This window comes from Eucalyptus grandis, chromosome 1 (genome assembly GCF_016545825.1).
Source record: "Eucalyptus grandis isolate ANBG69807.140 chromosome 1, ASM1654582v1, whole genome shotgun sequence".
In the NCBI taxonomy this organism is placed as follows: Eukaryota; Viridiplantae; Streptophyta; class Magnoliopsida; order Myrtales; family Myrtaceae; genus Eucalyptus; species Eucalyptus grandis.
In genome coordinates, this window is record NC_052612.1 from 13,383,291 (window position 1) to 13,406,572 (window position 23,282).

The window sequence follows — 23,282 nt, forward strand, 5'->3', positions numbered from 1 at the left end:
TAATGCATGTAGGAAGACTAACAAAATTATTTCTTGAGAGATGCAAAATATTTAAAGAAGAGAAGCAAGCAAGACTCAGAAGGAATTCACCCTGTGACAGATTGCAGCCACTAAGCTTCAAGGAGACTAGATTCGGAAATCCACGTCTACCTTTAGGTAGATTGGAGCTCTCACTGTTCTCTATAAACAAGCCAAACTTCGAAGAATTTTTTAGAGAAAGGTGCTCTAGACTTTGCATCTTGCAAATGCTACTAGGAAGACTAATAAAACAATTGCACGAATTCAGAAGAAAACCTTAACATAGACTAGTTTTTCAGATGACATAGGAAGTTCTTTTGTAGAAGTCTGAGATAAATTAGGTTTTGTCAAGCTCTCCATCTCATCAATATCAGGACACTTATCAGGTTTAGAGCAGCTAATTACGTCAAGTGTTTGAAGGTATTTTAGCTTCAGTTTTCTTGGAAGCTCCTTGAGATTTGAGCACCTGCTTAAGTTCATTGTCTCCAAATCCCCTCTGAGAAGTCTGGAACACTAATCAATGACTTACAGCGGCTGAAATTCAGGAACTTCAGATTTCTGAAATGCTGCAAATTGAAAAGAGCAGCTGAATGAGATTCTGATCAATTTCACTTTGTTAGAGGCACCTAAAATGAAAACCATCAAGGAAAGCTTGTATCAGGTACGTTTAAGTTCCCGCCCAATTCTTTAATCTAGATGTTATGCACATCACAATAAACAAGTTTCTATACCCCAGCACTAAACTTGAGAGTTCTAAAAGGATATTCAGTCCATTCAAGCCACCTTAAATCGTCAGGAAAACATATGGGACCTCTGCTACTTTGTGCATCCAGAACTATGAGCAATCTCGGTCTCCTCATATGGGTGAAAGCACTGGGACTGATGTCTAGCTCTTCTTGTGTTGGCTAGTCCAGCACTATGCCCTTAACAGCATTGGTTCCCTATTGAGGTAAAAATAATGATCATTATTACCCAACCCATTTAGGTTATAGCATGTAAATTAAGGCAGATAAGATTATCAATGGTTTCATAAGAAGTTCTCACTGTGTCGTCCAACAAAACTTCAAAAACATCATCGTAGCACCATAATCTAGTCCGTTTCCCAGGATCGTTTGGACACTCTTGTTTAATGATATCCCGACCCATCAGCTGAATCAAGTCATGCATTTTGTTGTAATGAATCAGCGTCGCAGTGGAAGCGGATTGTATATTTTGCACTATGTCGGGAGCTATAGAAATCGATCGAAATAAAACGAGGAACAAAAGGACACCGGAAATTTACGTGGTTCGGTTTGAATGTCGGAACCTACGTCCACGGGGAGAGCCAGCAAATCAATCCACTATAAATCGGAGAATTACAGGATTACAATCACATATGCACTCAAGTGTTTCTCAGCCCTACTTTATACCCGATACCCACGGTGTTTAACAAAACAAATCAATGGACTCAACTTCCGCACAAAACCTCTCTGAGCTCAAGCCTCGCACTCTCTCTCTCTCTCTCGAGCTCTTTTCTCTCGCTCACTACGAAGCTCTTTTCTTTTGCAGCTTATCAAGCTCCAGACGTCTTCTCCTTTTTATCGGTGGAAGAGAAGGAAACAAAATAATATTGTACTCCAGAATTGTCAGAAGGCACCGATCTTCAAAGTATGTGCCTCCATGCATTTAATGTTAGCGTGTGAACTGAGCAGCGTGTACTGACACACGTAGAAGAGCTTCTGCCTTCTCTCCTTTATCCGCAACAAGACGAAAGAAGTCCACAAAGATGACCAAGAAGAGAAGAAAATTGGGCGCCTACGAGATAGCTTCAGAAGCAGCAAGTGTTGACCAACCAATTCTTCTACAAGCATGCATGCACATGGCCATGTGCATGCATTTAATAACGTAGAAGAATTTGGACGATCACCCTTCAGATTTTATGCTGACAAATGAGAAGAATCCCATGGATTGAAGACTTTATTTCCAACGCCAAGGGTTGGATCTTTTTCGGCTCCTATCGCACGCTCCTTAATTTTAATTAAATGCTTCGCTGACGTTCTTCCTCGTTTCAACGTGAAAATGTTTTGCGCGTATCGGGTATCGTATAATGGATTCAAACTTGAGACATAATTCAACACATTTGTACTGTTCTCTGATTCTCAATGGTTATTAAAGATCTCTCAATTAGCATCTGAATCTCAACTAATGTCTTTAAACCACAACTATCAAGAACTCTGGTTATATAATCACTATCCCTCCCCTTAAAGAAACAAGCAATGTCGAGGAAAATGTCCTCCTCATCGTCCACCAGCTAATCAAAACTTATCTTCATAACACTGTTTATATCTTTATTAGGACTTTTAGCAAGTTTACCCAATGTACTCTCCCATTCCCCTCTAATTCTGCTAAATAAAAAGGGACCAAAGACCACAATCGCTAAGGGAAGACCATTAGCATAGCCCAAAATACATCTATGAGATCCCTGCTTATGTCTTGTATTTGGTTTTTTGGAAAAGCATATGAACTTAGAAGTTCAAAAGCTCCACCTTGATCTAACGCTTTAACTTCATATACCTGATCCATCCCGTGAGAAGTTAGTACATGTTTATCTCTAATCGTAATAATGATCCCGCTACCTTTTCCAAACCATTTACATTCTCTAGCTAATGCATTTAACTGGTCCCCATGATCCACATCATCAAGCACAAGCAGAATCTTCCCGTAACAAAGTCTATCTCATATCAGGTTAACGCCTCCATCCACACTTAAGACCACTAAATTTTCTTTCAACAATATCTCAGATAAGAGTGTTTTTGCAAATGAACCACGCGTCAGGTCTACTGGAAGTTTCTCTAACATTTGCAAGAAAGCTGCACTCATCAAACTGACTAGTGATACTGTCATGGACAGCTTTAGCGATGGTGGTCTTCCCTATACCTCCTGCTTCCCTTATTCCTATCATCCGAACCTCATCCAAGCATGTACTTAACAATGATATAACTTTCTCTACCCGGCAGCCTACACCGAGCGGGATGCTTGGCAACACTCAAGGGTACTTGTCCTACTGTAATGGAGATCTTTGTGATGATGCTCAAGACCTCGCTGTTGATGTAGGCGTTGATGCCGCTGTGAAGCAGAGTCCAGTGGAGGTCAGCGAGGAAGCCGTGGCAGACGTCCCCGCCTCTGAAGTTGAGGAAGATGTCCAACGGCCATTTTGCTTTGGAAGAAGGAGAAGGAGAAGGAGAAGGAGAAGACGACATGGGAAGACATAATCGAACAGTCCGTTTCTTTTAACTTTATTCAGCTTTTAATTTTGGATAATAACCACAAAATAAAAAAAATCGACACGTTTATTCCAATTTTTTTTTTATGATATCAAAAATCTCCTAAAAACAACGTACATTTGTCATCCTTTAAAATTATTTTTCCTTTTATCCCTCCTCTTCCATCTTTACCGCTGCCATTTCCGTCATCATTGCCACTATCATCATCTTGCCAAACCCAAGAAGAAAACGAAGGAGGAAATTTAAGAAAAGAAAAAAAGAAAAGGAAAAAAAATACATACAGACGAGATTCCACATGATTTTGACTAGTGGTGGTTTAATTTATAAATTTCCTCCCTAAGTATTGGTTTTGTTGTAACTGTAGTTTGGGGCTCCTGCGAAGAGGTTAATCTTTTTCCTTTTATCTTCTTGACAAGCAATGCACTAAGCATTTACGCACACAACTTCTTGCAATTGATGAAAGACGTGTAAGGTCCAAAATGCACCTAAGCTCCATCTACAAGGATCAGAATGCAATCCATTTGCTGTTGGAGATGACCCAGAAATTACTTATGCTAGCTCTTCCATTCTAATTGATTGCAGATTTCAAAGATTAAACAACTTTGACTAACAATTATCTTTGGTTATTTTGGCAAAAAAACATGTCATAGAGATCTTTTGTCGGTTGTCATTGATTGTTATATCATCATAACATTGGGAGAAATATAAAAAAAAAATCTTAAATATATTGCAATTGTATTAATTCCGTCTTAAACTTTTTCCCAATTCAGACTTAAAACTTTTGCATTTACACTTGTTCAATCAATTTGGTCAATTTTGCCCAACTAGCGTCAACTTGGTACTTTTTAAATAATATTTTAATAATTTTTTGAAAATTTTTGTAATTTTCTTTTCTTTAATGTTGTCCTCTTCTCCTTTACTTAGGGCCTTGCTGCCTCGCTCGCCCAAATTAAGCAAGGCAGTTGCAGCCCTCGCCTTGTTTGGGCAAGGGCCGCAGTGTCCTTGCTAGGCTAAATCGGGTGAGGGTGTCATGGCCCTTGCTAGATCTAAGCGAGGGGCAACATACTCGCACCCTAGCCAGTGAGGGTTGGCTGGCGATCCTCATCGACCCTAAGAGAAGGGGAAGGGGGGATTTTTTTTTTTAAAAATAAAAGATAAAAGATAAAAATTAAAGAATTCAAAAATTATCTAAAAAATGTAATGTTAGTGCCGACTGGCTAAAATTGTAGGATTGACTGAACTGACACAAATGAAAAAGATCTATGACTGAATTAACCAAAAAAAAAAATTAGGACTAAACTTGCAAAATTATAATAAATTTATGACTTTTTTAGTAATTTTCCCTCGTAACATCATTTAGACGAATTATAGTATCCAAAGCTCTTGAGTGATGGATAATTTGTAGACACGATGAGCATCTGTGAAGTTTTAGCAGTAAATTTTCCGGTTCTTCACAATTCTCAACTTGGCATTAGAACCATCAAGTATGTTTCGTAATAACACTAGCTGCATGGGTTGCTTTTCCCAAGGTGTTCGTAATAATGCCAACCATCCCAGCTACATTTCTTAGCTAGTTTGCAACATCCCCTAGTTGTCTGACACGCTTCAACTAATCGTTTGGAAAACGAATACCATCACCGAACTTGACGCATTCAAATGGAATCGGCTGCCTTCTCCTATGCCGTTATCAACTGCCGTCCTCTAACAAGATAGATCCTAGCAACCACCTCACCTTTTGTCATGTTACGTAGCATCAGAAGCTTTTACACGTGAAATCTAGACGATCTGTATTAGAAAACTGCTGTCATCACCTCACGTGCCAAGCAGTGACTAGTGGTGGACCGCTAGTGATGATGTCATTGACACGTTATCTCCATCATGTTAGTTTTTTTGGCCACATCATTAGTCCACGCCAGCCTGACCATTGATCGATAGTTGATCGTCGACCTATGTTGACCAATCATTGATCAGTTCAATCAAATCAACCGACTACTTCTAGGATTGTCTTTCACCAGTTCGACTAATTTTAGCCAAGTTCATGGCTAGATCAATTACGAAGGTATTTTGGCATGCTGAGTCCATTTTTACCTTATTATCTGCATATATGCTTTCCAAGTATCGATTTCTTCACATAGTTTATACAAATTGCTCTGTTTTGGCCAATATAGCACATATGATGGAAAAAATTTGTAAGCATTGTCACCAACGTAGCATTCAATTACTTTAGACCCATCAAGCTAAAAAATCAACCCCGGAGTCATAATTCACGTGCACATCCATTTGCCATGCCTACTACCATAGAGGCTTCTCTTAATGAATTATTTGTCACTCTCTCCTTAGAGGGCCTTCGTTCCATTCTTCAGGTATATCTAGCTTCTTTGTCCCTTATGCTACATTGTGGCTCGAGGTACTACTAATTCATGATTTTGCTCTGTCTATTGTAATCATATGAATTCAAATTATAATTTATTATGGTCAAAATCATTCACTTCAGATTTGGCTCCTTTGTGGAGTCAGCCGTGTTCAAGTTTAGATCTAGCTATGATCTCGTTGACAGAGCTCGATCGAGTTAGAAAAGGATTGGCCAAAGCCAAAAGAGTCAGGGTTGTCTCCTTCGTCGAGAAGGGCTCTGTCCGAGAGAACTAGAGAAAGAGAGGGTCGAGAGGAGCGAATGGGATGGGATGGAGCGGTATATCTAGCAAACCAATGTTCACATAGGGAGGTGGGTTCGTCCATGTCCATGTCCCTCAAGTCTCTTCCTTCCCACCTGCACATAGGCGACTCCATCATCCTTCCCATCTTAGACAACACCACCACCATCCCTCCCACTCTCCGCACACTTCAGCAGGGGAAGCTTCAATTGCCTCCTCCCTTCTTCGGTCATTAATTGCAAGAATCGTTGTCCAAAGCTCCCTACCCCTGTTATATTTGCAGAACTTCGACTTTTGAACACTTTGCTTGACAAGTTACTGTTTTCTGAGTTCAATTGATCATGTCGGCTACAATATCCGCACCTAGACTAAGCTGCACCTATACTAAGCTCAAAGAACGGTCTCCGAAACGCTTGAACGCTACTATGATTGCGACAGAACACAAAGTGTAGAAGGTGTGACGAGAGGCAGACTAGCAAGGCAACTCCTGCCGTCGAAAGTGAAACGCATAGACAAACAAAAATTTGTGTTCCCAAGTCCGTAACTGAGACAAATGCCAATGGCAAGGAATTCAATTGATGCTGCGGAAAAGACAGTGGAAAGTCAAATCATCCAGGCCTGACTTTGATGAAGTTGAATGGTGTCGCTCAAGATGTCTATGCGGTTCGGCATTTGGAATGGCCTGTCAATGGCGCTCTTGTTCCCCCGTTAGCAGATGCCATTCCGAAAATCCCCCGCGGTGCAAAGTAAAAGATACTGCAAGTAGTTTTGATACACTTGCAGCCATGTAGTCAGCAAGCCGTCCCTCAAACTTGGCCATTATGTGATAGACCTGCGATGATAATCTGGGTACCCAGCTCGCCACAAATGTCTTCTGCAATTGATTCAAAGTGCCCATCACCATGATCGAATACCATCCGCTTCCACACATGCATCTTCTCTGAAATAGCAACCATGGCAACTAGGATATCGAAGGGGAACAGATTGTGGTAGGAAAAGAGTACACAAGGAAACTAATATCTCTCTAAAAGCGCATACATGGCAGATCAGGATTTGTGACACAATTTGTTGACCAACCGAAAATACAATTGTTTTCTTTGGTTCCATATTGAGGAAGAGTTCGATAATAATAGTCCATAACGTCTGAATTGCATCACTTTAGTACATAGAAGAGTTATTGCTATTAACCTCTATATGAATCAAGAGCATCCATGCACCACTTGATCATTTTTATGAATTTTAACCCGTTTGATAAACATTAGGCACCCGCAGGCACTAATCGACAAGTACCTGTACCAAAGTATACGAGAAACAAAACCCATCTGCCACCCCTCCAAAAGCCTTACAATGAAGCTAGCGAAAAAATCTCCTGGAATAAGAAAGACTTCATTAATTGGACATGGGACTCAAGGAGGTGATGTCTGCAAGAAAACCTGCCGTCGATCTGGTTTACTCTTCATCAAATTTCAGCTGAAAATGTGGACACGTCTCAGAGACAATGGAGAGTTCAAATAGAAAAGGAAGAAGTTCCATTTGTCACGATATATTTTTCCCACAACTCCATCGTCTTTATATTTGCAGCAAAACCCCTTTCGACCATTTCCCTGACAAGTTGCGCTGCTCTCGTATTTTCATTATTTCTTAGAAGCCCCTGGATGATTGTGTTATAAGTGACACCATTTGGAAAGCATCCATTTCCTTCCATCTCTTTTAGCAGCTGATGTGCTTCCCCCATGTGTCCTCCTTTGAACCATCCACGCATAACAATATTATAGGTCCACACGTCAGGTTGAGACCCTCGAGCATGCAAACAATTAAACAGCCCCTTTGCATCGTCGAGCTTTCCAGCATTACACATGCCATGTATTAGGATATTGTAAGTCACAATGTCTGGGACAAATTTGGAATCTTCCATCTTTCGAAGTAATATCATGGCCTTGTCAATCTGCTGCATCTTACACAAGCCATCCAGGAAAGAATTCAAGGTACAATGATTAAGAGATAGATCGCAAGATTGCATCTCATTAATTTGCTCCTCTGCTGCTTCAAGGTCCCCAACGTGGCAAAATCTGTTTACGATCATTAATCTTAAGCCTCTTTGAGTTGTCAACTCTTTTCACTTTGCACCGTCCGTTAATCAACATGCTATAACAAACAACATCAGGTGAGCAACCTCTAGCAACCATCAAATTAAGCACTTCCATAACATCGTTCATTGTATTTTGCAAACAATAACCATTCATCAATGTACTATAAACGAAATTAGAAGGCACTATACCTAATTGAATCATCTGGTCTACTACGGCCTCTGCCTCTTCAAAAATTCCCTCTTTACAATGTGCATCCACCAGGATAGTGAAGGTTCGAACATTTGGCATTGTTCTGCTTTGCACCATATGACTCAGCAGCCTTTGGGCCTCTTTCAATTGGCCGGAATCGCACACTCCTTGAATGACAGAGGTATAAGTAACAGCGTTGGGTTTGATTGCTGCCTTCATCATCTTCTCTAACAAGACACTAGCATCTTTCCATTGGCCTGGGTTGCATAAGCAGTGAACCAATGAGCTATAAGTGAATATGTTGGATTAAATGCCTCTGATCGTCATCTCTTTCAACAATGCCAGTGCATCTTCAATCTGGCCTACATTGCACAAACCATGGATCAAGGAATTATAAGTAAAAATATCTAGTTTGATCACTTCCCTACTCATACTTTCATGGAGTCTCAACGCCTCTGTGATGAATCCCTCCTTGCAAAGGCTATCAATTACTATATTGTATGTGAAGAATTTGATCCGGCACCTTCTCTCTTCCCAGTCCCTTGGCAATTCAATCACCGATCTGGTGTTGCCCGCCCTGCATAATCCCTTCGTGGTTATCGCATACGTGGTCTCATTAGGTTCAGGGCCTTTTCGTCCCATATCATCAAGGAAACTCAGTGCTTGATCAGTGTTTCCCTGAATAAAGAGACCATCAATCAGGATATTCGATGCCACCACATTGATGGGAAATTGTCAGCAAGACATGATCGTCTTCAATCCCCACCGAAGGCAGCTGCTTCATCAAGCGGATGGCAGTCGAGTAGTGTTTTTCATCCTCACTACAGCACCCGACAGCAGACTAAAATCCCTGGGGGAAGGCAAAGGGTTCGTCGTCAACATTTTGTGGAAGCAACACAGGGCATCATCGGCACTCGTCAACACACCACCAGCGCTGCAGTTTCTCCTCACGTAACTCGAGAGCTTGCTCGGGTCGTCTAGATAATGAGTGTTAGGGATCGAACAAAACCTCCGACGAGCGCGAAACAAGAAAGGATGAGGGAGATAGAGAATGGAATGGGATGAGGACTCGCTGGAGATGGCAGCCGGAGCAGGAAGAAGAAGAAGGAAGATGGAAGAAGCGGGGCGGAGACTTGTACGCTTCATCGGCTTGACGATGATGAATCTAAAAACTGAAAAAAGCTTTTTGCTTCTGTGTGTGTGTGTGTGTCTCTCTCTCTCTCTCTCTGTGTCTCTCTCGGAGGAAACAAGGCGACCGTTGTATCTCCAAAAGGTTTCCTCGACAAGATTTGCAAGTCATACTGATAAGTAAAAAATCAAAAAGGGGAAAATTCCGAATGAGCAATTAAAATGCTTTCATTTTCTCAAGTAATATTATGAAAAGGATTTTATGCCAAATAAAAGGCTAAAATGCTATCATTTTCTCAAACAAAGACATAAAGTAGCTACAGAGACATTTTCATTCTTTACCATTTTTTCAATTTTTTTCTTTATTTTGTTTTCGTTTTTCTTTCCTTTTTCTGATTTTCCCTTTCTTCTTCGCCGATGGCCGGTCTCCAGCGATGGCTGGCCGCTGATGATGCCCGCAGAGAGCTGGGTGAGGGATAGCCTTGCTTGGGTGAGGCTGACCTCACTAGCCATGGGTGAGGTCGGCCCCCGCTAGCGGTTGGCAAGGCCACTTTCACCCATGCCTGGCAAGATTCGTTGGCGATTACTAGAAAATAAAAAACTAAATCGATAATTTAAAATTAAAATTGTCTTTTGTAGGAAATGCCTTTAACCATCTAGAATATTTAGTCACCGGGCGACCCGCGAGATCAAGCCCTTATTTGAAGCTATTATAGACACTTCAAGTCCTCATATGAGATGTCCTTATTTGGAATTTTCCCAAAATAAAGCCCCATAAAGCGAAGCAAACTATTTTATAAGCAATGTCGTTATGGATCAATTCATGTTGCGATCTTGGCCATGTGACCAATGAGTGCCCCTGCATTGAATCGGTTATGGACACAAAGAAGCAATAATGAACAATCTTGTCGTACCCTATGTGTTTGATTAATCACATCAATTCAACCATCTTTATTCCCTTACAAAGTGCGTCACATTCACAATCAATTCATGACACTTCAGGTAGACATGAATGTCCAGTTGGGAATACATATTCTTGTTATTTATACGTATTGGTCTTTATTTCCCGCTCTGATCTCTCCATCGCAAGTTAGTTGCTTTCCTAACATGCCCCGAAGGTCGCATGATTCTTGGCCGGAAGAAACATGCTAATGTGACGGCCACTAGATTCAAAATTTTGAAGTATACTTGAAAATCCTAAGAGTAGCATATGAGGGATTAATATCTCGAAAGGTCTCACACGGTGGGCCAAGCTTGTATCATTATTTCACCAACTAACGCAATGCTCCTACTAATCACAATAATCTCATTAAATCTCTTCTCAATAGCATGATCAACACTATAATGCATTTCGTGAACTGCCTATCCACCTTCTCTATGTTTGGGAAAAAATTATAATTTTCCAAACATGGCATTTCGCAATTTTCTTTTTCATAGTCTTACTAATATGTTAAACTTTTCAAAAATTATTCCTTTTTACTATTATTAAAAATAAAAAAAAATCAAATAAAGGCCTGAAGTATTATCATTTTCTCAAATAATGACATGAAGCGACCATATCAATTCCAAATGTAGGCCTCGAGTGGTTATGACTATTTCAAATAAGGGCCTAGCCTCACCAGCTAGCATTTTGACTGATCGGGGATATTTTTGTCCAAACACAAGGTAAATTTAAATTAAATTAGATTAAAAATTTTAAAAAGGAAAAACACACACCACTACCCTATCGTCGTGGGGGCAACAATGAAGGCTAGCGCTTGGGTGAGGGCTGATGACCCTCGCCAACCAAAGGCGACAGCCAATAGGCCCTCGCCAGAAGCGGGAGAGGATGGCGACCCTCTCCCAAATCAGCCCAAATCAGGACAAAGGTCACTAGCCCTCACATGGGCTTGGTGGCCCTCGCGCGATGCCTCCGGACCTTGCCCTAGGTTTGGGGACGCTAGGTGAGGGCCGCTAGGCCTACACAAGGGCGGGTGACCCTTGCCCTACCCAAGGCAAGGGCAGGTGACCCTTGCCTCTTGTAGGCCCTTGCCCAAGCTCCAATGACCTCGTCGGCCTTCGTTACCACCCCCAACAACGATGGGGGCGGTGGCCACAAGGAGAAGAAGCACCCTCTCCTCTCACTTGTGTTTTCCTTTTTTAAAAGCATTTTTTAGAAGAAAAAAAGGAAAACAATTAAAAATTTTAAAAACAAAATTGCCATTTACAGCCGGTGAGTTCATACCCTCTTTTAAGATTGATATGGGTATTCCATGCCCTTATTTGAGAAAATGAAGGCACTTCCCCCTTATTTAAAATAGTATCAACTTCAAACTCTTATTTAAGAAAATATATATATATATATATATTTAATTTATATAGATCCCTGATATTGGTGCATAATGTCTGCATTGCAGATCTTTGGTACAAAGTAAATGTATCGCCATTAACATCAACTTAACTCGAGCATCCTGACGCCGCACTAAACAATTATTTGTTTGCACGCTACTATTATTATATTTGTGTCAAGACACAGAGTAGAGGGGGTAACGGGACTGTCCAGGCAAATCCTGCAGTTGTGAGTGAAACATGCAAAAACAAATCAAAACATTTGTTCGTCTGTTAATAAAACAGAAAACTCGCAATGAATTTACCTCTATAGAGAACGAAAGAAAGTTACATCCTATGGGCCTATTTGTAATGAAGTTGATTGGTGCCACTTGAGACATCAATGTGGTTTGGCATTCGCAATGTCTGTCAGCGGCATTCATGTTCACGCATCAACAGATGCTTTTTGGGAAATCCCTCGCAGTGCAAAGGAAAAGATACTGAAAGTAGTTTCCATACAGTTGCAGCCATGTTCCATAAGTCAGCAAGCTGTCCACCAAACTTTGCTGTGAGAAGCAGAGCAAATAACCCAAATATGTAATCGACCTGCATGACAATCTGAGTACCCAACCCGCCACAAGTATTCACTGCTATTGATTCAAAGTGCCCATCACCATGATCATATACCATCCACTTCCACCCGGGCATCTTCTTCGAAGAACTATGGTAAATAAGACATTGAAGGGATCAGAGGTGCTAGGAAAATAAAATAAAAGAAAACCAGTATCTCTCTCTCTCAAAGCTATTGATTCAAAGTGTCCCATTGAGGAAGAGGTCCATGATACTTGTCTATAATGTCTAATTGCATATAGTACACAGTAAAGCTATTGCTATTAACATTGATTTAATTTGAGAACATCCTCACACCACTTGATCATTCATATGAATTTGACCTGTTTGTAGGCACCAGAAGCATTAACCGACAAGCACATGTACCAGTTAAATACAGAGATTTCTTGCAAAACCTAGGCATACGAAAAGCAAAATCAACCTTCCACCCCTCCAACAGCCCGATAATCAAGCAAGAGGAAAAATCTCCCAGACTTAAAACAACTTCATTAACGGGACATGGGACTCAAGGAGGTGATGACTGGAAGAAAACCTGCTGTTAATCTGGTTTACTCTCCATCAAATTTCAGATGAAAAAGTGGACAGATCTCACACACAATGGAGAGTTCAACTAGAAAATGAAGGAGCTCCATTTGTCAAGAGATATTTAACCCACAACTCCATCGTTGCTAAGTCTGCAGAAAAACCCCTTTCAACCATTTCACCAACAAGTTGCGCTGCTCTCCTATTTTCGTTATCTCTTAGTAGTCCTTGGATGATTGTGTTATAAGCGACACCATCTGGAAGGCATCCATTTCCTTGCATCTCCTTTAGCAGCTGATATGCTTCCTCCGTGCGTCCTCCTTTGCACAATCCACGCATGACAATACTATACGTCCACACGTCAGGTTGCAACCCTCGAGCATGCAAACAATCAAACAGCCCTATTGCATCGTCGAGCTTTCCGGCATTACACATGCCATTTATTAGGATACTGTAAGTCACGATGTTAGGGACGAATTTGGAATCTTCCATCTTTCGAACTAATATCATGGCCTTGTCAATCTGCTGCATTTTACACAAGCCATCGAGTAAAGCACTCAAGGTATAATGATTTGGAGATAGATCGCGAGACTGCATCTCGTTAATTAGCTCCGCCGCAGCTTCAAGGTTCCCAACCTTGCAAAATCCGTCCACGAGAGTGCTGTATGTGATGACATCAGGAATCAGGCCCCTTTGAAGCATTTCTTGGAAAAGCATCTGTGACTTGTCCATTCTTTTCGCTTTGCAGTATCCATTAATCAACGTGCTATAAGTAACAACATCAGGTGAGCAGCCTCTTTCAACCATCAAATTAAGCACTTCTATTGCATCTTTCATTCTATTTTGCAAACAATAACCATTCATCAATGTATTATAAATGAAAATATTAGGCATTTTACCTAATTGAATCATCTGGTTGACTACAGCCTCTGCCTCTACAAGCAATCCCTCTTTACAATGTGCATCCACCAGGATACTGAAGGTTAGAATCTCAGGCATGACTCTGCTTTGCACCATATGACTCAGCAGTCTTCGAGCCTCTTCCAAATGGCCGAAATTGCAAACTCCTTGAATGACGGAGGTATAAGTAACGATGTCCGGTTCGATTCCTGCCTTCATCATCTTCTCCAACAAGACCATAGCATCTTTCCATTGGCCTCGGTTGCATAAGCAATGAACCAAGGAGCTATAAGTGAATATGCTGGGTTGGATACCTCCACTGGTCATCTGTTTCAACAATACGAGAACATCTTCCATCTGGCCTACATCGCACAGACCATGGATCAAGGTGTTATAAGTAACGACATCTGGTTCGACGCCTTTCTTGCTCATAATGCCGTGGAGTCTCAACGCCTCTGTGATGAATCCCTTCTTGCAAAGACTATCTATTATTATGCCGTATGCGAAGGAATTGAGCCTGCAGCTTCTCTCTTCCCAGTCCCTCAGCAATTCGATCGCCAATCTGGTGTTACCCGCCCTGCATAACCCCTTGGCGACTATCGCATACGTCATCTCATTAGGCTCAGGGCCATTTCGTTCCATATCATTGAGGAACCTCAACGCTTGCTCAGTTTTGCCCTGAATAAAGAGACCATCAATTAAGGTACTCGAAGCCACCACAGTGATGGGAAACCCAAGCTTCAAGATTCTGCCCAGGATAGACAAACCCAAATCAACCCGCTTTAACCGACAGAAGCAATTCAGGGAAATCGTCAGCAAGACATGATCATCTTCAATCCCTGACGAACGCAGCTGCTCAATCAAGCGGATGGCAGTGGAGTAGTGCTTCATCCTCACTACAGCACCCAAAAGAAGACTGAAATCCCTGGGGGAAGGCAAAGGGTCCGTCTTCATCATTGCACCGAAGCAACGCTGGGCATCGCCGACGCTCGAAAACACGCCACCATTCCTGCAAATTTTCCTCACGTGACTCAAGACCTCGCTGGGGTCATCTAAATCAAGATTAGGGGTCGAGGAAAACCGACGACGACGAGGACGAGACGAGAGAGGGAGGATGGAATGGGATGATGGCTGGCTGGAGATCGCAGTCGTCGGCGCATGAAGAAGGAGGAAGATGGAAGAAGCAGGGCGAAGGAGACTCGTCAGCTTCATCGTCTAAACGAGGGTTAAGGATGAGGGTGATGGAGAATGGAATGGGAAGACGACTGGCTGGAGATCCCAGGTGGAGCACGAAGAAGAAGGAAAATGAAAGCACCACAGAGACCCGTTCCCCTCATCAGCTGATCATGAATCTCAAAACTGGAGAGCTTTTTGCTTAGGGCTCACTCTCGGCACGCTACTCTCTGGCACTCTGCCCAGTGAAAAATTTGAAGTAGGGGAACAAAGTGCATTTATTTTTTAATATAAGAATTTGAATTGAATTTTCTTTTAAATAAAGATAAAAAATAATCATAATAATTTTAAATAAAGACTTGAAGTAATCATAACAGTTTTAAATAAGGACTTGGCATTGTTGATGACCTTCGTCGACCGCAGACAAGGGTAACAACTCTCCTAAATCAGGAGAGAGTCACCGGTCCTCTCTTAGATCTAGCCAAGGGATGTTACCAAAATAGGTCATGCTAACAACCCTCAATTATTAGACACGATGAAATATCACAGAATTGTACGAAGGCAGAGATCAAGAAAAACACAAAAACTTATTTCCAAGTTATGTGTACCAACTATCTGGACTTTTGAAATTTATCCATTGAAATAAGTTCCTTAATTTTCGAATTTTAAAACCTACTCTCCTTGAAACTATAACATGACGTTCCTCAAGGTCTGATTTTTCGATTACATATTCTACCCTGGAATTTTGCTCACCCCAAATATTAACCCTTTACATTATATGTAATGTCATGTTTGCACTTTTCATTGGATTAGTTAAGTGCTTGAACTATATTAAAAATATTCAATAGTAATCTTGCATTAATAAGCATTAATCAGATTTGCTAACACGGACATCAATCTAAATCACTATTGGATTATACTTGTGTTATGACATTTTAAAGGTCTAAACAACTGCCGTGAAGATAGATACATATGTATCCACCTGCTTGTAGAATTGGGGAGCGAGAGAGAGAAGGGACGCTTGGCATTGGGTGAGTGATGGAAGGTGGAAAAATGGTGACATCCCTCTAGATTTTGAGATATTGCAGAATTCTCTACCTGCTCTATAAGTACGTATGAGCATGCTCATACAATTATCCATCAAGACTATTGTGTTTCTCAAATTGCAGCCTAGCCAAATAGATTATCAAAGCATCTCTAAAGAGTGACCCCAACCGCAGAAAGTCGGTTTGCTTGCGAGGAAGGCTTTAGTATTCGCAGCAAAAAAAAAGAACTATACCGAACCAGTGCGAGTTTCCGAGCACTCTTAGGATCACCTCGGAGAGGAAGGATGAAAGAGCAATTTGCCAGTTGCAGCTGATTAATGGGTACCCAAAGCCATGTTGGACAGATCCACCTTTTCTCCATCTATTCTTCGAAACTAGGAATCATAAAGTATGAGCCACAATCAATGGTGCCATACACAAAGTATAAGCTGGAACAGTAACAAAAATCACAATTGGTAGCCGTAAGACCTTTCAATCGGTGAACCCCCAAAAAATCGCTAGCAAAAGAGCTAAAACTTTCCACACCTAAATTACAATTGCAAAGAGAAGAAATGTTTTTTGACAATTGAAATCTACTTTCCCTTGGAGAAAAAAATGGAGCTTCAAAATGAAAAATACATGAGAAATTCACAGTAGTTATTCTAGACCTTTCAAATGTCAGGACAAAAGTATAAACACGTTGGCATTGCATACTTAAAATTCACATTTGAAATTGAAAATATCAATTTGCCTTCCTTTACACATTTTATTAAGAAGAGGCAACTTTTTCTTTGCACAATCACTTTAAAAAAGACATTCTCATACACTCAAATCTTTTCGATAGTGATTTAAGTTGTCTCGCAAAAGACAAGAAGACTAATGAAAACCATTAATAGAAAGTATGGATGATATTGAACAAAAAATTAGGGGCTAATCGTGTCAGTCACAATCCAAGAATAATCCCATTAGCAAATACGTATGCTTTCTATTTGCCTTTTATTAACATTTACGGTAAAGTAATCAAATAAAGTAGCTGGCACCTATGAGAAAGGAAAGAGAGAAATCGCTTCTCGCCTTCTTCATTGACTTTTTAACACATAACAATCTTGATCATCAAAACATCACTATTATCTTGAATGTACTTTTTTTGAGAAAGACATAAAGTCAATTTCTTTTAAACCAAGGATTTATTTAGTGAAAATAAACATTTTTGAAAACATTTTCCTTAAAAATAATTGATTATATCACTTGAAATAATTAGACAACAAATAATGTTTTGATTATCTATAATAATTTATGCTTAAACTTTATTGTGAACGATTAAAAGATTTTTCATTCATATATTTTTTTATGCGATACAAATGATCATATTCAAGAAAGTATTTTTCCAAATCGTGATTTTGCCGCAAAACAGACGGACCTTGAGATTGATCAAATAGCATATTTAACTTCCGATTCATGATTAACCCATTAAATTGGAAAATTCAAATAGGTCTGATATATTGAATAAGCCTATGCATATATCATATGAGATTTTCAAATGTATTGGTCATTGGATCGAAATTTTGAAATGTAGTCGAAAGTCTTAAATTTATCATATAAAATGTATATAGGTCACTAAATCGAGATTTTGAAATGTAGTAGAAAGTCCTAATGATATTATATGAGGCATTAATATCTCCCAAAGATCTTCTACAAAGGATCACATTATCTTTGAATTTAACATATATAATTCACACTAGCCTTTAAGTCAAAAGGGCACATGCGGTATGAATCACATGCTACAGTTTTTATTCTCCCCCTAGAGTGACTAAGCAATTTTCGTGTCCTTTATAAATCATCCTACAAAATCTCGGTTGATAATTCTCACTTGATTGATCCGAAATCTATGAAAGAGATGCACTAACTTTTAATTAGCATCAGATATGAACTGAAATTCCTTATTTAGCTCCCGACAAACTTCGTGAATTCAGGTCAATATTGAAAAGGGCCAAGCAAATATTTTCCTTCATCGTCTCTTCTGCAGCACATGAGGCGTGTACCATCGAATCTCCACCTCTGTTCCTAGTGGGTGTCTTCTCTCCTATGCCATATTCGCCATCTCGTCCCTTTGCAATCGCCCGCCGTCGGCTCCTTGTGCCATTACCTTGAGAGCAGCCTCGCCGTCCCATGCTCTCTGCTTCGCCGCCTCCCCGAATGGTCTTGCCATTTATCACGGTTCTCTGTCGCTGCCGATCCAGTCCACGGCTCTCAACCACAACCTATGACTATCAGCCTTTTCCGTGAGCCGTCCAATAGAAGCGGGTCTCGGTATCCTTGGCTTTGTCTTCTGCACCACAAAGAAAGACATCCAAAACGGGCCTTGCTGGTTATGGGTTTCTACACGAGGCTGGACCTTCATAGCCTATGTTAATTTAGGCCCCTTTTTCGGATTCTTTTTCTTCTTATTGACAATTATAGTGACCCTTAAAGGGAATCTAAACAGATTTCATCGATACCCTTGGACCGATCTATTGGGGATGTGCCCTGTTGGTTGGATGTTCGCACCCCTCCCCCATCCTTAGTACAACATATTTGGGAAGGAACACAAAGGAAATGAAAATAGAATGAATAATAATTGGTATTTCTCTTTCTTGGATGTCAACCAAATGTTTGAAAACTGAGGATATTACTTGTGTCCGTTGTGTTAGGTTATAGGATAATCTCATCAAGCAGTAGGAGCCAAAAGCTCCCAGTTGGGGCCACCCCGCTTGCCTGGTAATCCAGATAGATTGATAAGACTGTATTTCTTATTTTAATGTGCTGGTGCCTACTTGCTCAACTCTCGCTAAGTTCCCCTATGTATATTTGTCTTCTCTAGAAGAAAGGATTACCTTCTAGGTGTTTTACATTTTTGAAGTCTCCAGGTCCAAATTAAATCGGGATGAAGCATTTTAAGGACTTGCATAGATCTAATGATCCTTAAAGAGGATTGAAATGGATTTTATCGATAAGCTCGGACTGATCGATTGGGAGTGCACCCCCCTTTTCATCCTTAGTATGACATTTGCGAAAGTACACAAAGGAAATGAAAACGAAATGGATGTCAATAGAATGTTTGATATTATTTGAGCACCTGATTAATCTCTATGGGATATGGCAATCCCCTATTCTACACGCATCATGTAATTATGACGACACAGAAGTAAATCCAAAAAAATGCGCAAGTGATGATTTGAATCCTGATCTTGTGCGAGAAGGACAAATACCTAAATCATTTGAGCAATCCATTATAGTTATGGAATTGATATTTTTAATCTATGTTTTATCCTAATAAGAAAAAAAAACAATGTGGGAATTCAAAACGGATTGAAGTCAACTGTCAAATGTGCCCCCGGAAAGAAGTATGAGAGACACCCAAAAAAAAAAAGTGCACTTGAAAGGAAATTTCCGACCAAAAATAAAAGAAATCAAATATGGGGTCTTTTGGAAGGAAAGTAATGTCCAGTCCACTCCATCCCCCACGGCAAGGATTGCCAATCCTTTAAATAATGGAATGGTTGCTCTCATTATTTATTTTCTTTTTGTTCCAAGAATGGTTGCTCTCATTGGGACGCTCGTATTCGCTGATGATGTGATCACGCCAAACGTGAAATAAGGGACACTGACCAAAAAAATCTTAAATACATTGCGTTTTTATCAATTCAATTCTAAATTTTTTAATTTTACCAATTGAGTCACAAATATTTCTACATTTTGTCAAATGACTCCATTCAGTCAATTTTGATTGGAAATCACCGAGGTGAATGTTGATCATCTAACATTGACAATTTTTAATAATAATAATTTTTTTCCTTTTTCTTTTTTCCTTCTTTTCTTTTTCCTTTTCCCCTCTGTGAGGCCTTGTTGATGGCCAATGGAGGTTGTCAGTCTGAGGCAAGGGTTGCCCTCGCCATTCTCGAGCAAGGGATGCTCAGGCCACCCTTGTCGAATCAGGCAGGGGTGGTCCATGCTCAGCCAAGCAAGAGTGACCGAGGAGGAGGAGGAGGAGGAGGAGGAGGAAAAGAGAATAAAATAAAAAGGAGGAAATGAGAATAAAATAAAAAGATAAAATAAAAATTGAAATATATTTAAATATTATAAAATAATTGTCCACGTCTGCGTCGGGCATGTTATATAATATAACCGGCGTTCATTTTAATAATTTTCGATCAAAATTAATTGAATTGACTCAATTAGTAAAACGTGAGAAGATTCACAACTCTACTGCTAAAATCGAAATATCCAGACTTGATTTGGCAAAAAGTAGGGTGTATTCAACACTCTCTGGACAATTTTCCTTGCTGGAATCATCACTCCACCACTCCAATCCTTATCCCACAAACCACAAAACGCCGACCATCGAAGCAAAGAGATTTCTCCATCACGGATGCCGGCTGCTTTGCGAACGACGATGATGATGATGATGATGATGACGATGATGATGGTCATCATATCATCATCATTCATCATCCCTCCAAGGCAGGCAGGGGAGGGAGGACGGCAGCAGCAGCACCGGCTAAAAACGCTGTTGATTAAGACTCTCGGTCCGTCCGCTAGTCAAAACAAGGACAGAGAGCTCCCCCCTCCTTCTCTCTCTCCCATTCCAGCATCCTCACCGACGCCAGCAGACCAAATGGGAAAAGCGAGAAAAACGCGAAAGACCAAAGAGCACCAACAGCGAAATCTAAAAGTAGGCGTAGTAGGGTTCCTCGCATTGCTTTTTGCGTCCCTGTAAATCCCCTCCCCTCTCCCTCTCTCTCTCTCTCTTTCTGGTACACACCACAGCACCTACAATCTAATATATTAAACAAAAGATTTTGTCTTCTTCTCTCTCTTCTCTCTCTCTTGTTCCCACTACTTCACACCCCGGTCTTTGCTCCACTGGCCATCGTCGTCCATCCAGGCCGTGGGAAGCTTATCTCCTTCGCTCCGCTAGAGATTCTTCCCCCTACCCGATTGCCCTGCCTCCCCTCTGACCCTCCTCCCGCGCGCTTGCCATAACCCCACGAGTCGTTCCCCCTCTCCTCTTCGCTGTCCGGGTCGCACGAATTTTCCCTCGTCTGTCTCCTTCGAGAAGTGGATCCCGAAATCCATTCGGCCGCCCGCCCGTGTGGTTCGATCGGAGGGTGCGCTTCTGTTGCATTGCGCGCGTGGTATTTCTTCCCTCCTTCGGGTTCGGGAGTCTGGCGGGGCTGGTTCTTTTTCGCCATTATTGGGTCTTTATCGAGACCCATATCCGTGTAAGTTCCAGATTCGGGGTCTTTTTCCGGGGTGAGTTGATTATATGTTGTATTTTATTGATTTTGGACATGGGTTTGATTGGGAAGGCTGTTGCTGATGAAGAGCTAGAAGGAGGAGTCATTAATGCTCTTGATGTTGGGATTATATGGTAATGCTGGAGGAATCGAGGGGCTATAATCCCTTTTCTCAGGAAATATTATTAAGGCGTTGAGTGTTTGTGGGATTTTTGGCTTCTTTTACAAGGATCCAAAAAAGAGAGGAAAGTGATATGAGCAACGGTTGAAACCTTCAAAGCCGCTTTACATTGAGTACCGCCCATATGGAATATCTTTTCCTTACTCAGCATCTATTTTTTTTCTCTTCCCAGTTCGGAGAGTTGTCAGTCGTGCATTTCTGGAATTCTGTATGTGGTTCAGTAATGTCATGGAATTTCGGTGATGGTAAATGTGCTTGAAGAACCCCTTGAAGCTTTCCGGCTTTTCCAATTAGGGATCTTGAAGAACCCCTTGAGTTCTGAGCTATTCAGCAGTATTGGGGAAGTTGATTGAGTTTTGTGGGTCTTTGCTTTTACTGGGTTCGTGAGGTGAATAAAGATCGAAAAAGTGCGCGGTGCTGATCTTCGCACTCGCAGAAGGCATCGATGGGGCTTCTTCGAAGTCTCACGATGCTTATGCTTCAGTTATGGTTGTTGCGACCAATGAAACTTGGAGCCCAGAATGTTTCTACTGGGAATTTCAGTTCTGCTAGGGCTTTGGATATGATTCTTCAGGACTATGCTTACGAGGCGTTCGTCCGTCCGAGAACTGGGATTCCTTATGGTGGGAGAGTTCCGTTGAATTTGACCGGTATCAATATAACAGCGATGAGGCTCAGAAGTGGGAGCTTGAGGACCAGAGGTGTTAAGATGTACAGAGAGTTTGAGATTCCAACTGGTGTTATCGTGCGCCCGTATGTGAAGAGGCTAGTTCTGGTGTACCAGAACCTTGGCATTTTGTCTGAAGGGTACTATCCTTTGCCTAGTCATAAATATTTAGCTCCTGTTTTGGGTCTTCTTGCTTATAATGCATCCAATTTATCAGCCACAAATTTGCCCGAGTTGGATATCGGGGCTTCCGGCGACCCTATATTGGTCCACTTCAGCAGCATCAGACCAGCTCCAGCAGGGTCTGTGCCAAGATGTGTTCAGTTTGATTTGCGTGGTTTGGTCAATTTTAGTGATGTAGAATCAGGAAATACGTGTTCAACGAAGCAACAGGGGCATTTCTCGATAGTGATTGAGTCAATTGCCCCTTCTCCATCTCCGACCTTTCCTCCCCCACCTGGGGAAGGCCCAGGTCCGAGTCCTGGGCCGAGTGGAACTTCCAGATCTTGGGTGGTAGTTGGTTCCGTGCTCGGTGGACTGGCATTGTTGGTTTTGTTGGCATTGCTGGTCTTTTGGGTGCAAAGGTTCAAGAAAAGGAAGAGAATTCAGCGAATGGAAAGAGCTGCAGATGCAGGGGAAGCTCTAAGGGTGACACGGGTCGGTGATACGACAGCGCCGGCAGCTATGGTCACCAGGACTCAACCTGCCCTCGAGCATGAGTATGTGCCCTGACTTATAAATATTCCACACAGGATAGCCTCTCCAACTCCGTTACAACTTCTCATTCAAATTCAATCCCCGTATCCAGATACTTTCTTTTTTCTGATTGCAACTATTTTTTCTTCTGGGTGCCTTTGGTTGGTTTTGTCCTTGGGTAGGTTCCTGGTTTTAGTGTGGGGGTTAATATTAGGATATTTGGTGTAAATCCTTCTTCTTGCAGAAACTGTCCATAGTCCTGTGATTCATTGTGCTATGCTTGTCATGCAAATTTGTTCTATCGTGTATTCAATGCACGTATCCGGTCGATGATCGAATAAAATTATCCCATTCTTGTCATTTGCATCTTGGACTTGTTCTCCATTCCTTGAATATAAGTTGGTGGTCAGTTGATCGACTTTTGATAACACCGTAATGGATCTATTCCGGATGTTCAGCTCATCGATAGTTATGACCATGTAGTTCATGTGAACCCATAGGCAAGGATCATCCTTCTAATGTAACCTTCCTCTGCAATAGACTCTGCATCTTTTAGTGAGGTTCAA

The 23,282-nt window shown here is 41.2% G+C and overlaps 3 protein-coding genes across 3 annotated transcripts; 1 reads left to right on the forward strand and 2 right to left on the reverse strand.

Moving 5' to 3' along the window:
• Positions 1–7,439: 7,439 nt before the first annotated feature.
• Positions 7,440–12,354, reverse strand: LOC120295562 (pentatricopeptide repeat-containing protein At3g22470, mitochondrial-like). Its single transcript, XM_039316794.1, has 4 exons — positions 12,166–12,354; positions 8,646–8,889; positions 8,236–8,468; positions 7,440–7,886 (listed from the first exon to the last, which is right to left on the reverse strand). The coding sequence occupies exons 1-4, from the start codon at positions 12,352–12,354 to the stop codon at positions 7,440–7,442; spliced, it is 1,113 nt and encodes a 370-aa protein (XP_039172728.1).
• LOC104433091 (pentatricopeptide repeat-containing protein At3g22470, mitochondrial) lies at positions 11,802–15,100 on the reverse strand. The gene is made up of 2 exons (XM_010045746.3): positions 12,809–15,100; positions 11,802–12,367 (listed from the first exon to the last, which is right to left on the reverse strand). The coding sequence occupies exon 1, from the start codon at positions 14,908–14,910 to the stop codon at positions 12,883–12,885; it is 2,028 nt and encodes a 675-aa protein (XP_010044048.2). The 5' UTR covers positions 14,911–15,100; the 3' UTR covers positions 11,802–12,367; positions 12,809–12,882.
• Positions 15,101–20,488: 5,388 nt separating this feature from the next.
• Positions 20,489–23,080, forward strand: LOC104432978. The gene is made up of 2 exons (XM_010045585.3): positions 20,489–21,157; positions 21,245–23,080. The coding sequence occupies exon 2, from the start codon at positions 21,799–21,801 to the stop codon at positions 22,750–22,752; it is 954 nt and encodes a 317-aa protein (XP_010043887.2). The 5' UTR covers positions 20,489–21,157; positions 21,245–21,798; the 3' UTR covers positions 22,753–23,080.
• Positions 23,081–23,282: the final 202 nt, after the last annotated feature.